At 39.6% G+C, this 16,750-nt stretch overlaps 2 protein-coding genes across 7 annotated transcripts in view; one reads left to right on the plus strand and one right to left on the minus strand.

Moving 5' to 3' along the window:
* ACAD11 (acyl-CoA dehydrogenase family member 11) overlaps positions 1 to 2,969 on the plus strand; it is a 136,742-nt gene extending 133,773 nt beyond the window's left edge. Inside the window, exon 18 of the mRNA XM_081569835.1 lies at positions 1,670 to 2,969. Within this exon, the coding sequence (XP_081425961.1) occupies positions 1,670 to 1,690 (21 nt within the window). The 3' untranslated portion in view covers positions 1,691 to 2,969. The remainder of the gene's footprint in view (positions 1 to 1,669) is intronic.
* Positions 2,970 to 3,352: 383 nt separating this feature from the next.
* Positions 3,353 to 16,750, minus strand: part of DNAJC13 (DnaJ heat shock protein family (Hsp40) member C13) — a 141,417-nt gene continuing 128,019 nt past the window's right edge. For all 6 annotated transcript variants that reach the window (XR_014076714.1, XR_014076715.1, XR_014076716.1 and 3 more), the window contains 3 exons: positions 15,409 to 15,552; positions 9,635 to 9,734; positions 3,353 to 4,216 (listed from right to left, as the gene is read on the minus strand). Coding sequence is in view for 3 of the 6 variants with exons in the window: in XM_081569827.1 (XP_081425953.1) it covers positions 4,110 to 4,216; positions 9,635 to 9,734; positions 15,409 to 15,552 (351 nt within the window). In the remaining 3 variants the exon portion in view is untranslated. The remainder of the gene's footprint in view (positions 4,217 to 9,634; positions 9,735 to 15,408; positions 15,553 to 16,750) is intronic.

The raw sequence follows: 16,750 nt of genomic DNA on the forward strand, positions 1-16,750 counted from the left end.
TTTTAGTTGGCAATTATATAGCAACATTGGAGAAGGAAATGGCAACTCATTCCAGTGTTCTTGCCTGGAGAATCCCAGGGACGGGGAGCCTGGTGGGCTGCCGTCTATGGGGTCGCTAGGAGTCGGACACGACTGAGCGACTTCACTTTCATACACTGGAGAAGGAAATGGCAACCCACTCCAGTGTTCTTGCCTGGAGAATCCCAGGGACGGGGGAGCCTGGTGGGCTGCCATCTATGGGGTCACACAGAGTCGGACACGACTGAAGCGACTTAGCAGCATATAGCAACATAATTACTTAAAAAAAACCCCAAAACTACAAATCCCTTTATGTTGATCTAAAGGTCCTTGAGATTTGTTTTACCCTCTTCCTGATGGACAGAGGAGCCTGGTAGGCTGCAGTCCATGGGGTCACTAAAGTCGGACACGACTGAGCAACTTCACTTCACTTTCACTTCCTGATCCCAAGAATGAAGACAAGGAGAACTGCTACTGAAACAGCAGGTCAACATTATCACTTGGGTCAGGCCTCACATTTACAAACCTTTTCTCACAGCAGTATTTAATCCTCACAACAGCCCTGGGAAGGATGGGTTAAGGATGATATGCATTATTTTATAGATAAGGGAATAAGCCCAAGGGAGTCTTTGCATTCATTGCTCACAGCCCCCTGGCCACTAAAGGGAAAGTTTATACCATATAGGAGGGGGCTTCTGAGGTGGTGCTCGTTACTGGTCAAGAATCCGCATGCCAATGCAGCAGATGTAATAGACACGGGTTCAATCCTTGGGGTGGGAAGATAACCTGGAGGAGGGCATGGCAACCCACTCTAGTATTCTTGCCTGGGAAATCCAACGGACAGGGGAGACTGGTGGGATACAGTCCATGGGGTCACAAGGGGTGGGAAGATAACCTGGAGGAGGGCATGGCAACCCACTCTAGTATTCTTGCCTGGGAAATCCAACAGACAGGGGAGACTGGTGGGATACAGTCCATGGGGTCACAAAAGTCAGACAAGACTGAAGCAACTTAACACACATGCATTCCTAAAAACTCAAGCAGGCAGTTAAATTCCTTGTCAATGGGATGTCATTGACTAGAAACAGACTCAGGTTATCTATATATTTTCTGCAAATTGCTCTTCCCCAAATCCTAATAAAGTTTAGGCATTTAGACACATTTCATCACATAATGGACAACTTATGCATCAGGAAAGGGACTGTAGAATTTCCTGGCTGAAAAGGATTCTTGAGCTGACTGTCTAGTGACAATCCTCACTCGGGCTTACAGATGACTTCCAGGAGTGGTCTTCTGCCCATTTCAGTGTTCGTCCCCTGCATTGCTCCTGAGATGGGCTGTGTGTTATTAGTATCCTTCAATTTTGCCACCTCTCACCACCCTCCCCCCTCAACAAACACACCAAACTGATCACAGCCCATTGTATTTAAAAGCACAGCTCTCATTTGTGAATCACACTGAGGCCTGCTGTGACGCTATTGCCTCAGCTTGGCACTCAGGTCAAGGCTGAGGTGGCTCCTCCCTGGATCTCAGGTTAGGTTCTCTCTTTGGATCCCTATATGCCACCCACACCATAATACCCTACCCCTCCAGATGTTCTATACTTACTTTCCTTTTACCTGGCTCATGCTCTTTTACTTTTTCCTCTCAGGGCAAATCTTCCCATGCATAAACCTCAGATAAAACCTCCACCCCCAAAGAGAGTAGAGGACAAGGCTGAATTGCATCAGAAGTGTCTGACCAGCAATTTTCAACTGTGGGAAAATCAACAAGCTAGATGGTCCTGGGGACTTCAACAGACAAGTGATGGGGAAAAGGGATGGAAGGGCCGCCAGATTAACAGACTCAAAGAAATTTAAAAAATAAAAATAGCAACACCAAACTCTGGTGTCCAGGGATGTACACATGGGGTGATGAACTAAGGAACACAAGGAAGTGTCAGACAAGTGGTCACTTTTGGAGGGAGGGGTGATGATTCTGATGGGGGAACATGATGGGGCTACTGGAAAGGCTGGAAAAGTTCTTCATCTGGCTGGAGGTCAAAGGTGATTTGCCTTATAATAATTCATTAAACTAATTTGTTCAGTAAGATTTTCTATACCTGATTAAGTTTACAATAAAAATGTTTAAAAACGGGGACTTCCCTGGTGGTTTTCACACTCCCAATATAAGGGGCCTGGGTTTGATCCCTGGATGGGGAACTAAGATCCCATATACCTCACAGTATGGCCAAAAAAAAAAGTTTCAAAATGAAAAACAAGCAACTTACTCTTCCTAGTCACACATACCTATTTGATATTATGGTTACCTCCAGATAGTGGCTTAGAATAGTGTCAAGTAAAAGTAAGTTTTGATTTCCTACTCTGTTACTTACTAATAATGTGACTTTCAGTAAGTTTGCCTCTGAGTAGTGTTGCCTCTCTGAGCTTCTTGTTCTTTACCTGGAAAATGGGAATTATATCAGCAATATAGCTAATGTCAAATGAGATTTGCTCTGAGGATTAAATGAAGTTATGCATGTACAACACTTTATAAAATGTTTGGCATAATGTTTAATAAAGATGATCTGTTATTGATATTCAAACATCAACAACTACATATTTATTTAAATGGACCTTTAAATATTATAATTATCCACAATATCCATGTTCCTTTAGTATTTAAAGGAAATATATTGCTGTGTTGAATTATGCTTTCCTACAAAACACCTACTCATAAACCAGCTGTTAGAATCTTTCTCAGTGAACATATTTTTATGACAAACTATTGCCTTTTAGAAACACATCCTAATTATATGTTAAAATATTTACATGGGTGCATTACTCCATAATCTTTAAATTGAGAAATAATAAATCTGATGGAAAATTTTCAATCAGCAAGTTATGATAGGAATTAAGTGTCTACTCCAGCTCTTCTTACACATTAACTCTGTAATAAACTTGGTTCTTGTATATATTTTACATGTTTATATTTCTTTGTAGTTTGTGATCACATAAGATGACTTTAATGCTGAAATCTTTGTTATTTGAAACCTCCTCTCCCTCTTTAAATCTCTCCTCTTAAAAATATTGTAATTAATGTGTCACACAGACTATTTATTAACAGCTTGACCCCTCCTGAATACTGTGAAAAATAAATGAGATGCTGTGTCTGGAAATATAGATATGCTAAAATATTAATGAAGAGATTTAGGAATGATCAGGTATGTCAATGTAGCTGTCTGTATGAGATATTGGAAATGTGAGGCAAAGTCTGTGTTTACTACCACTACTAAATCTACCTTAGAAATAAAAATATAAGGTCCTTAAAGGGAAAGATTAAACTAGAATGGATATCATTAACAAAGCAGTCAATTCCCTTTATTTTTAAAATTTTATGTACACATATGAATGATCTGTATAATGTACATTCAATATAGAAACCTTTATATATTTGATAATGTATAGAACATTTCACAATTACACTAATCTCTTACATAACATCTTGACATCTGTTTTTAAATTTTTTTGCACAAGCTCCTTTTTCATTGAATTTGGTAAAGCCAGTTATATATACCAACGTGTACTGTGAGCTCTCAGGAGGTTAAATGATTGAGGAGAGGATACCAGTGAACAGGTGCAAGGACAAAACCTAGAAGTGTTCAACAATGGGAGAACAGCCAGGCAGACTTGAGGCAGGAGAGGGAAATGCCCTTCTGGGGGCTGAGTGACCTTGATTTCCCAATCTCTGTAGACTGCAGTTCAACCCCACAGTCACACTAATTCGAAAAAACATTATAAAAACTAGGAAGAAAGCTTTGTCTTTTTGATTCACAGTCTTGTAAACAGATATAAAGGAACAAAATGTGCTTACATACATCAAGAAAAAAATTCTTGTGTACCCACTTAGGTTGATCCACAGAGTGCTTTCTTATAACGTGATACAATTAGAATCACTGACTTTTTTCCTAAATAAAAATATATTTATAGAAAAAGGAATAACACTGTCATGAAACCAGGATAAAGGCAGTTAAGAGTTTTCTTCAATGGATCAGCTGGAGGAATGTGGACAGGGCACTGGCCTTTCAGAGTTTATTGTCTCTCATGAAAGTTTCACGTCTGATAGCCAAGGTCACCTGCCTCATGATCTACAGGAGGCGGCAAGTTGGACATGACTGATGAGGATGTCCCTGCAGTAAGGTAGCCAGCAACTCCAGGTCCTGCAAGAGAAAAAAAGGAAAACCTTCTAAAGAGCAGTCATTTGAGAACAACGACCTTTATGAAAATGTGAGAACCAGGTCAAGCATCCCATCACATGGACCTGATGCAATCTATTAGGATTATCTAAGCATACAACGAAATCTTAACAAACACCTGCAACACCATTTTCATGGTTTGCCTTTACTATATGACAAAGTTAAAAATCATTTCAAAATTTATGCTAGACAATAACACTGGTGAGGAAACACGGAAAAATTTTCCCTTCTCACATCTGGGAAGTTCAATTTAAAAAAAATCCTGGGCACTGAAGGATATAGCTAATGTCAAATGAGAAAAAAAAAAAAAAGAAAAGAAATTCTGTACTCGAGTTAGCCCATTCAAAAGTGATACTTGATGAAATCACAACAAAAACACTTCCTTCTATACTTAAGTTAAACCCATTTTCATTTGGTGCAAAAAAAATGCTACTGTAACAAGTAACACCAAATCAACACGGGTCTCTGAGAAACAAGGAAAACTCTGGACACCTAGTCACAGGTCAAAATATGAATGCTATGGAAAAGGTATGAGTATTTTAGTTTTATATGTCTTGACTCTTAAGTCTCTAGCGCACAAAAATGCCATTATCCCAGCATTTATCAAGATGTGTCCTATGAGCATATAATGGCTTTAGCCTTTAGTTTAACTTAAAACACTGCAGGGACATTTAATTACACCTCAGAATCACTGCACAACTGTACACATTATTTGTAAAAGACACTGTACTATAGCATAATACTACATATTGAGCAATATTTTTAGATGAAATCATAGGAAACAAAGCAAACAGCTAGGGAACATTGAAGGGTTAGGACTAGAAAGGCAGAGGAAGTGGCATGCATTTAGCAAAATGGTTCTCTACCTGCTTCAGAGAGCTACACAGAAGTTAGCAAGCTGCCTGGCAGAGCGGATCTAAAGTCCGCTCCTGAGGTGAAGGGGGCTGCTGCCAGTGAGAAGGGAAGGAGAGACACCTGAGGGGAAAAAAGAAATATAAGCAGCAAGGGAAGTTGTAAGGAAGTGCAAACAGCAGAGCAGGTTGAAAGGCTAAAGTGTAATAGGGACTGAAGTAGGACAAAAGGGGAACAATACAGATTCATTTTTTTTTTGTTTTAACCTCTTGAGCATTTGTACTGAGGATTTGAAGAAAGCAGACACTGTAGCGTGTGGTTACACGCAGCCAGAGACAACTCAGCCTGCATGAACTGCCACATGCCACCTGGAATGCCCAGGCACCTGGAACTTTGAACTTAGAAAACTTAAGGATTTTGTTTTTTAAGGCATGATGGGCTTACATCTATCAACCCCTGCTGTCAATTAATCAGGACACCAGGCCTTACACAGACTGCTCAGGAGAGACAGCAGGGAGGACAGGAGACACACCCCTTGACAGGCAGTTCAGAGCTACAGTGCCACACCATTATATTACTTCCTGCCAACCTTCCACTCTGGACCCTAGGCAGCAGCAAGATTGCTAGGCAATAAACCCTTAAGAATAACCCCCTGAACACTCCAGATTGGTATAGTCCCTGAGCACTTCTGATTGTGGGCTCAACTTTGTTCACATCAAATGAATTGATTATGAGACCAAATCACAAGTACTAAATATAGAAAATGGACGAAGGATGTGGTTCTCAGACTACATGCTGAGGCACCCTGGGGCAAATTCAGGGATACCACTGAATATTTTAAATCTGGAGAAACAGTGACATCTGTTGGATACCGTACGACTACTCTCAAGTTATTTGAATGTAACTACTCAATAAAATTACTTACTATTTCTTTTGGTCTAGGGATAAAGAAAAAAAAATCACTAAGCTATGAAGGCACTGTGAACTAAGAAAGTTTGGGAACCTCTGGGCTAAAATATAAACTGTGAACGATGGATCCTGAAGGATTATCCAAGGGACATCAAATTCTAGTGCCACCATTTGCCTCTTTAGGAAAGACAAGTCAATTCCTGATATTTCTTTAAATGAAGTCTGAGATGCTCTCTCCCTCATATCTCTGGCCTCTTCCAGACATGTCTGGTTTCTAGGGGCAGGAAGCTACAGTCTGCTAGGATGGGGCAGTGTGTTCTCCAGACATGTGGGAGGAAAGAGTAGGGCCCGCCAGAAATGGGGTACGTGGCACACTGTGTAAGGCCGCTGGACTTATGAGGAAAGAGAAAAGATAAAAATCAACAATCCCACGGAACGGAATGGGCTACCACAACAGAGTAGTGAAAGGAGTGTGAGCTTTGGTGAAAATGAACATGGGATTTTCAGTGGGGGAAAAAAAAAAAAAAAAAAAGCCCTGCCTCAGCAGCAGTGTCCTACTATAAACTGACACTGACCTTAGGAAACCATTCCTAACATGGCTCCCATTGTGTAGTCTTGGACACATATAAAGACAAAAACAAAAGGTAATAAAAAACCCAGTTGTGCAAAGATCTAATGAACTAGTCTGATAAGAAATACTCCCTCTCTCCCTTTGATGACTTTAGGAAGCCAAGTTAACTATGCCACCTGCCTCTAATTAAGTGGAATAATTAACTATACAGCACAAAGTTCTTCATCTCCATTTTCAGCTCCTAAAAGCATCTTCGCCTTTGCCTGTTTCTTGTCCTTTCCCTGTTCCTTCTTTCTCTATTATTTTCTAGGTGAGGAAATTTGATGATTATCACTGCTGAAATGCTTGTTAGCACCAAGCTCTTCTAGAACCTAAGAAATGGTTAAGTAACCCAGGGCCCTGGACAGTGAGCAGATACAGCTTATCCACACCACGGGTAAAATTCCATTGAGGCACTTTGGATGAACATTTTTCATAAAACATAACAATATGCCAGGCTAGGGAGTCAGTCCCATCTCAGTTTATCAACACTGAGTAATCTGGCCTAGAATATTTTAATTTTTATTCCAAACTCTGAGCATGTGACTGAGTGACATTTCCTCAGCAGCCAGGAAGAAAATCATAAATGTATTTTTGGTCATTCCAATCTTATTTTGAAATAGTAATTAACTTTATCTCTGTCTCCTAAATAAAGCCCACATATCAGAAGAAAGGGCTGGTGATGACTTGTGTTCTGGCAGTACCTTATTTGCAAACTGATTAGAGAGGGGCTTGGTACAATCTGAATCTTCTCAAGACTGAAGGCAGGATGGAATAAATTTAAAACTCCAATTCAATAAAACATTGTATACACTCCATGGAGTTTCACATAATGAAATCTTATCATTATTAGAAGTACTTGCCCCTTTTAGCAAACAATGACATGCAACACATCAACAGAAAAGTTCAAACACAAAATAACTGGTAACCCGAGCAATAAATACCCATCAGTTCAACTGGCAGTCCTTTCACAACAAAAGAACATACCAACTTGATGATGCACTATGAACTGGACAGTCTGGGGGCCAACACAGCTCAGAACTAGTCCGGATTGTCCTATGTTGACTGATGTGACTGCAGGCTTCAGCAATGACCTTCACAATGGACACAGTAACCCCGGGCCCTTTCCAGGGTGGGATTTATACCACCCTCCACTTCGATGACTTTTTATTAGAATTTCTGCTCCTTGAGCTGGACTAAGGATGTGAAAAAATTTATAAGCCTAAGCCTTTCTCCTTCGCTAACCTTCACTCTCTACAGCTCATCAAAGCTGCTTCTCAAAATTCATTCAGAAGCCACCCCAGGGATCCCAGTAAAAAGAAAGGCAAGACAGAAATCTTTTTACTCCCTGAACTTTTTCTATATTATTAGGAAATCTGGGTGGGGCTGAGGACCCAAATGATTTCGAAAGAAACTCTAGGTCTCTAAAGATAAATCCCTCTCTCTTGTGTATTTTAACCACAGACCACTTGACCCGCACCTGTTAGTACATCAAGGACCACCTGCAGTCTTTTATTCCATCCAGTAAGGTCAATGGATGTGAAGGACACTCAAGGACAAAAGAATTAGATGATGCTTTCCTAGGGATGCTTATAACCTACATATCTCCCTATTCTTCAAGGTCAAATTTTAAGTAAGCTTACTCTGAGCTAGAAAAAAATAAGGCAGATTTTCCAATCATACAATTTTTACATACAAAAAAGGCAGTATTGTGTAAACCTTCTGGGCAGAATTTAAAGAGGTAAAGTTCTTGGTGTGTCTATAAGAACATACTCCTACTTAGAAGCTACAGCTTGAAAGATCTGGGAGAGACTAAGACTGTATTCTAGGTATTTCTCTCCATAGTCGACATAGGGCAGGTGATGGGAAAGTGAGAAGGGAAACCTATGGTACTCTACTCTATGTACACATATGACTGGCAGTCACAGCACCACATGTTTGTAAATTCTACAGCTCTTGATTATAAATTTTAGTGGACTAATATTAAAGAGGTCTCAGTGGAGAAAAAAGCAGTAATGTCACAATCAATTCTAAAATGAAAACCATGCAAACTTTCTCCAAAGTCCCTATTTTTGATTATTGAAGATTTAGTCTTTAGGATTTATAAATTTCTATACTAGTGATAGGATTATTAAAACAATCACACTGGTATGAGAAATACTGGGTAGTAATTTTTTCTCTTAATTTACCTACATCATTTCTGGTTAGAGGAGGTTGCAGGGCTGACATTTTAAAAAATACACTATAATTTCAGGGCATGGCAAGAGCCACTTAATATTCCTAAGGTTAATTTCAAACTAAAAACTTTAATACCAAAGACTGTATTTCATTTCTCAGCATTTAGTAGTTTAATGCTATGACCTTCTTTTTAAACAGAAGCCAATATGAAAATGAGTATTTCAGAATTATTATGTTAAAATAAGTGTGCCAAATGGACAAATATCTGGAGCTTCTTTTGACCTCCAGGCAGCAAAATATCCTTTCCTTTATGGCACCCATATATTTCATCCCATGAGAATACAAACCTTAAATATTTAACAAAATTACAGATTAATCACTGGTAACTTAGAAGAAAAAATATTTGACATATGAGTGTGCATAGTTGGAACTTCAATCTATTAATCTGACAGAATGGAATGATGCTATCATGTTTCTGATACTGATAATTCTGAATAAATACTTTTCCACTCTTTATTTACATGTTCAAGATAAACATTTTAATACAGCCATACCCAAAATATAAAGTATGACATTGTGGATTAACTAGGTTAAAAACTGAGCAGAGTCTGCTTTGCAGTCAGCATACATTCAACACCACAGCAGTCCATATGTTGTCTGGGCTAGAACCAGGGATCCACTGCATGTCCATGACATTTCCAAGATGGGCAGTTATAATAGGAATCTAGGGAAACTCTCTAAATGCCATTTTCAGTCTAGATAGGGCAAAAGGAACGTCCATATGGCTACCGTCATGTGTCTTAGGAAAGAGAATTGGGTGTGCTTTGGTTTACCTGTGAGGTATCCTGCTGTTTGTGACTCAGAAATAAACAAATCATGTTTCTGATCTTTGAAGGCACTCCAGACTGAAGAACGAGACAGGATTTCATTTACCTAGGGAAGTAAAACAAACTCTTTGAACATAAACAAACTGGATGTTGGTAGATTAGATTAAAAAGAAAAAGCAAACTTACAAGACAAACCAGAGAGGCCAACCCAGGAAAGGTCCAAAGATGAACCAAGACCTCACATTCATCAAACACTCTACACCAGGCATATCTCATTAAACCAGACCCAAAGAAATGCCTAAATCAGTCTTCCCTCTAAACTTGGACTCAATTATTCGAACTTATTGGTTTGTATGTAATTTGGGCAATAAGATATTCACGTGATAGTAACAATTGGCTGACTGTGGTGTGGGCTCATGAAGTATTTCTGAGGACGCGGTTGGGGGACAAGATATTGCAAAATTCAAGCTAAAACTTAAAGCACTCTTTCAAACTATGGATGTGACCTGTTAGAAGTACACTGACATTTTAGGAATCAGTGAACTAAAATGGATAGGACTGGGTGAATTTAATTCATAAGACCATTATATCTACTACTGTGGGCAAGAATCCCCTGAAGAAATCCTCAGAGTCAACAAGAGTCTGAAATGCAGTACTTGGGTGCAATTTCAACAACAACAGAATGATCCTGGTTCATTTCCAAGGCAAAATATTTAACATCACAGTAATCTAAGTCTATGTTCCAACTGCTGATGCCAAAAAAGCTGAAGCTGAGTGGTTCTATGAAGACATACAATACTTCCTAGAACTACCAATAATACCAAAAAAAGATGCCCTTTTCATCATAAGGGATTGGAATGCAAAAGTAGGAAGTCAAGAAATACCTGGAATAACAGGCAGGTTTGGCCTTGGAGTACAAAATGAAGTAGGGTAAAGGCTAACAGTTTTGTCAAGAGAACATGCTGGTCACACCAAACATGCTTTTCCAATAACCAAAGAAATGACTCTACACATGGACATCACTAGATGGTCAATATCAAAATCAGAATGATTATGTTCTTTGCAACCAAGGATGGAGATGCTCTATACAGTCAGCCAAAACAAGACCTAGAACTGACTGTGGTTCAAAGTATCAGTTCCTTATTGCAAAATTCAGACTGAAATTGAGGAAAACCACTAGGCCATTCAGGGTGCCTGAAGAACTATGAATGGAAGTTCATAACATTGTATAGGAAGCAGTGACCAAAACCATCCCAAAGAAAAAGAAATCCAAGAAGGCAAAATGGTTGTTGGATGAAGCTTCACAAGTAGCTAAGGAAAGAAGAGAAGTGAAAGGCAAAGGAGGAAGGGAAAGATATGCACAACTGAATGCAGAGTTCCAGAGAATAGCAACAAGAGATAAGAAGGCCTTCTTCAATGAACAATGTGAAGAAATAGATGGGAGAAAATAGAATGGGAAAGACTAGAGATCTCTTCAAGAAAATTGGAGATATCAAGGGAGTATTTCATGTAAGAATGGGCACTATAAAGGACAGAAACAGATCTTTCTGTTAGTAAGGATCTAACAGATCCTTCTGTTAGAAGGATCCTTCTAACAGATCCTTCTGTTAATAAGGATCTAACAGAAGCAAAAAGAGGTTAAGAAGAGGCAGCAAGAATACATAGGGGAGCTATACAAAGAAAGGTCTTGATGACCCGTATAAGCACAATGATGTGGTCACTCACCTAGAGCCAGACATCCAGAAGCATGAAGTCAAGTGGGCCTTAGGAAGCATTACTATGAACAAAGCTAATGGAGGTGACTGAACTCCAGCTGAGTTATTTAAAATCCTAAAGGATGATGCTGTTTTAAAGTGTTTTAAAGTGCTGAACTCAGTATGTCTGCAAATTTGGAAAACTCAGCCATGGCCACAAGGATGGAAAAAGTCAGTTTTCATTCCAATCCCAAAGAAGGGCAATACCAAAGAATGTTCAAACTACTGTACAACTGTGCTCATTTCACATGCTAGCAAGGTAATGCTCAAAATCCTTCAAGCTAGGATTCAGCAGTATGTGAACCAAGAATTTCCAGCTGTACAAGCTGGGTTTAGAAAAGGCAGAGGTATCAGAGATCAATTTGCCAACATCCACTGGATCATAGAAAAAGCAAGGGAATTCCAAAAAAAATCGACTTCTGCTTCATTGACTATGTGAAAGTCTTTTGATTATGTAGATCAAACAAACTGGAAAATTCTTAAGCGATGAGAGTACCAGATCACCGTTCCTGTCTCCTGAGAAACCTGTATATGGGTCAAGGAGCAACAGTTAGAACCAGACATGGAACAACTGACTGGTTCCAAATTGGGAAAGGAGTATGTCAAGTCTGTATATTGTCACCCAGCTTATTTAACTTATATGCAAAATACATCATGCGAAATGCCAGGCGGGATGAATCACAAGCTGGAATCAAGATTGTTGGGAGAAATATCAACAACCTCAGATATGCAGATGATACCACTCTAATGGCAGAAAACAAAGAGGAACTAAAGAGCCTCCTAATGAGAGTGAAAAGGCTGGCTTGAAGCTAACCACTCAGAAAACAAAGATCATGGCATCCAGTCCTATCACTTCATGGCAAATAGAAGGGGAAAAAGTGAAAGCAGTGACAGACTTGGGCTCCAAAATCACTGCAGATGGTGATTACAGATATGAAATTAAAAGACTCTTGCTCCTTGGAAGAAAAATTATGACAAACCTAGACAGCAATATTAAAAAGCAGGGACATCACTTTGCCAACAAAGGTCCATCTAGTCAAAGCTATGGTTTTTCCAGTAGCCACGTATGGATATGAGAGTTGGATCACTGAAGAATGCAGAGCACCGAAGAATTGATGCTTTTGAACTGTGGTGCTTGAGAAGATTCTAGAGAGTTGCTTAGACAGCAGGGAGATCAAACCAGTCAATCTTAAAGGAAATCAACCCTGAATATTCATTGGAAGGACTGATGCTGAAGCTGAAGCTCCAACACTTTCGCCACCTGACGTGAAGAGCCGACTCATTGGAAAAGACTCTGATGCTGGGAGAGACTGAGGGCAGGAGGAGAAGGAGTGGGGGGGAACAAAGATGGTTGGATGGCATCAGTGACTCAATGGACATGAGTTTGAGCAAACGCCAGGAAATAGTGCAGGACAGAGAAACATGGTGTGCTGCAGTCCACGCAGCTGCAGAGAGTCGGACATGACTTAGTGACTGAATAACAATGAACAATCTAGAAAGTATCAGTATATCACATATAAAATGGGCAGTAAAAATGACTTGTGTGTAAATGTGTACTAAGAGGCAAGTCATGTTTCTTTCTGGGAAAAACACTAAAAAAAAAAAAAAAAAAAACTTAGGAAATTCCAACATAGAGGGTATCTCTCACATACCAAGGTTCAGATCAAATATTTATGGAGCACCCAAAACATGGGTTCCACAGTGGACACAAAGACAAGAAAGACATTCTCTGTCCCTGAAGTGCCTACAGTCTAGGAAAGGAGACAGATGGTGCCAGGTAACATAATGGGAAGCATTAAAGTAGAGATACACATGGGGACCATGAGAGTCCAAAAGACTCTTTGTCCCAGTCAGGGAGAGAAGCAGTGGTGAAAGTGATTTGTTGTGAATATGCTGAAGTTCCTACTTTGGAAACTATTGTAATTCTTTCCTTCCATTGTGAGTGGAAGGTGGTTATCAAGAGTTGCTCCATTAATTCTCATCAACAGGAATCCAGTGGCAAGTTGAGGGGAGCATGATTGGGGGCACGTGGTACACAGGAATGCCTTTGCTTGGCATTCAGAAAACCCACAGGCAACTTTAATAAACATATAGTTACTAATGACTGCAGTAGCACATGCCATCTCTCTTCTTTATTTTCACCTTAAACAGCTCAAATGATAATACTGCTAGAAGGGAAAATGGCATAAAAAAATGCTTCTTTAGTTGGAACATACAAACACAATGGATTCACTAAAGGAAAGCTTTAAGTCAGTTTAACCCTACAGAAGAACATTAGTAAATAGAAATAGTCCAAACACCTATGAGTGGATAAATGCGTAAACATGGCATATATATACAATGGAACATTATTCAGCCTTAAAAAGGAATTAAGTGTTGAAACACACTGTAACACAGTTGAACCTTGAAAACATGCTAAGAGACAGAAGACAGACACAGGTCACATATTGTTATGATTCCACTTATGTGAAATGTCCAGAATTCCTAGAAAATAGAGTGGTGACTGCCAGAAGCTGAGGGAATGAAGCAATGGGAAATAACTACTTAATAACTATTTTTGGGAACTAGGTAGGTGGTGGTTACACATTTTTTTTTTTAATTTATTTTTGGCTGTGCTCATATTCACTGCTGCACATGGGCTTTCTCTAGCTGTGGAGAACAGCGGCTACTCTCTAGTTGTGGTGTGCAGGCGTCTCATTGCGGCGGCTTCTCTTGTGTACAGGCTTCACCTTGTGCTCTAGGGTGAGGGGGTCTTAGCAGTTGTGGCGCACGGGCTTAGTTGCCCCAAGCCATGGGGGATTCTCCACATGTGGGATCAGGGATCACAGCTGCAACTCCTGCATTGGCAGGTGGATTTTTAACCACTGGACCACCAGGGAAGCCCCACAACATTGTTAATGTACTAAGTATCAATGAATTTTTCAGTTTAAAAGGGTTAATTTTATGTTATGTGAATTTCGCCTCAATTTAAAAAAAAAAAAAGAGCATTACTAAATGGACTATATAATAATATTGAATGAGGAACTCCTCAGAAGCAATATTAAGAATAAAACCAATGAGGAAAATAAAATCACTGAACTGGTTTGAACTAGGCGTGCGCATGCAGCTGAAACAATTGTAGAGTGGAGTGTTACTTTCTCAGTTGTGTCTGACTCTGCCACGCCATGGACTGTAGTCCCCCAGGCTCATAAGTTCATGCAATTCTCCAGGCAAGAATACTGGAGTGGGTAGCCATCCCCTTCTCCAGGGGATCTTCCTGACCCAGGGACTGAAACTGGGTCTCCTGCATTGCAGGTGGATTTTTTACTGTCTGAGCCATCAGGGAAGCCCGGCTGATTAATGGACACCTAAGTTACAACAAAAGAGACTTTGTTGGGCTAATAGCCAACACTTTGTAAGTGCTAATCAAGGAAGGAGATGAAACTAAAATGATATTGTGTATCTTTTTAAAGGTGTTATGGTAGAGTCAGTGAAAGTGGTTATCACTATTACATAATAACTTCTAGAACTGAAAGTTCATCTTAACCAGCACTAAATGTTCAACATTCTTCTATGCTTAAGAATGTGCAACACGCTATCACTATCCAGAGAAAGAATCCTCCTAGTGACTATTTGTTGCTGTTTAGTTGTTAAGTTGTGTCAGACTCTTTTGCAACCCCATGGACTGTAGCCTGCCAGGATCCTCTGTCCCTGGGATTTGCCAGATAAGAATATTAAAGTGGGTTGCCATTTCATTCTCCAGGGGATCTTCCTGACCCAGGGGTCAAACCCACATCTCCTGCACTGGCAGAAGGATTCTTTACCACTGAGCTACCAGGGAAGCCCCATTTGAGTATATGGTTTGTGTTTATGAGGCAGCTATGCTAGTTCATTTGTGATCTTGGGATCTGCTCCAGTTACGGTCAACAACCACACCTTTAAGTAGAACCTGAACTGAGGTGCATGGATCACCAATGGTCAAGACCCCTGGTTTCGAAAATGCCTTGTTGTAATTAGCAGATCAAAGTTACCTCTGTGCAGACTCACCTGTTCTCCATGCTGCAGGCTTCGAGTCATTGCCTTGAGAGCTTTAACAATCTGAGCCTTTGTGGCTGCTGGGCTGTCCAGATTTTCAAGGCCAATGCCTTCAAGTAACTTTAAAAGGTATGGGACCAAATCTACTTTCAGGGCCTAGAAGAAAATATTAAGTATATAATATATGTGTGTATGTATTTGTGCATATACACACACATATGCTTTAAAAAAAATGTAAGCCATCCACCGAGGAAATAATTTCACTCCCAGGACCCTACCTGGAAGAGACTTTTTTTAATTCCAGAGACAGAATTTAGGGGTAGGAGTGGGTATCTAATGATAGCAACATTTTTATTTAATGAGATCTTATTCTCTTCCATCAACTATCCTAAATGTTATATGCTGATTATTTTACTTAATCCTCCCCAAATCAAATGATGTAGGCACAATTATTATCGATGGAAAAATCAACTCATGAAGGCCTTGACAGTCACAGATCTAGGTGGCAATGGACTCTGTATCTGGACCTATAAAGAACAGAACCTGAGCTTATAGCCAATATACTGGTCTGCCTCTTCTAGCGGCATATACTGATGTGAAACAATATTTGGAGAATAATATTTTTTTGCACATTCTCTTAAAACATCAATCTTTGCATTCACCATACATTTTCTATCAGCCTAATAAAAGCTAAGTAATACTCTGGTACCACACAATTTTCAATGTCCACTCTGAAATTCAAAAAGAAGAGGTGAAAAAGCAACTAACATTTAGTAAGTGTTCCTCTTTTTATAGATATTATTCTCAGAACAACCTTGTTTGAAGCCATAGCTTTATTTTACAGATGAGGAATCTGAGTACTGTTAAGGCTAAATAACATGCCCGAGGTCAGAGAGCCATCAAGTGGCAGAACTAGCTCATGTTCTTTCTAATACAACAACCCGCCTAGTCAGTTATAAGTCTGAACCTCAGAGTATCCAATTATCTCCTTGAAATGTACCCAGTACTTCTAACTTGTGTGAATGAGGAACAGGGATGGAAGTAGGGATGGGTGGAGAGAGATGATCTGAGAGGAAAATGGGCTGGAAAATAGGAGAGCCAGATAATAAGGATGTAGGGCCTTGTATTCAGGTTAAGGATGTCAGATGTAACTTTGTCATCTGGCAGATAATGGGAAACCACTGAAGAATTTTTAAGTGCAGAATGACTTATTTTTTAAAGAGTTACATTTTAGAAGGATCACTTTTTCAATGATTTTTAAATTGACTGTATGTTTTTTGTTCCCTTGATGTCTGCTACTACTTTACATTGGTATCCACGAAGTCTTCTTTTCATTAGTTTTCTTTTATATTCT

The sequence above is a fragment of the Giraffa tippelskirchi genome, chromosome 2 (genome assembly GCF_054371585.1).
Source record: "Giraffa tippelskirchi isolate mGirTip1 chromosome 2, T2T-mGirTip1v1.2.pri, whole genome shotgun sequence".
In the NCBI taxonomy this organism is placed as follows: Eukaryota; Metazoa; Chordata; class Mammalia; order Artiodactyla; family Giraffidae; genus Giraffa; species Giraffa tippelskirchi.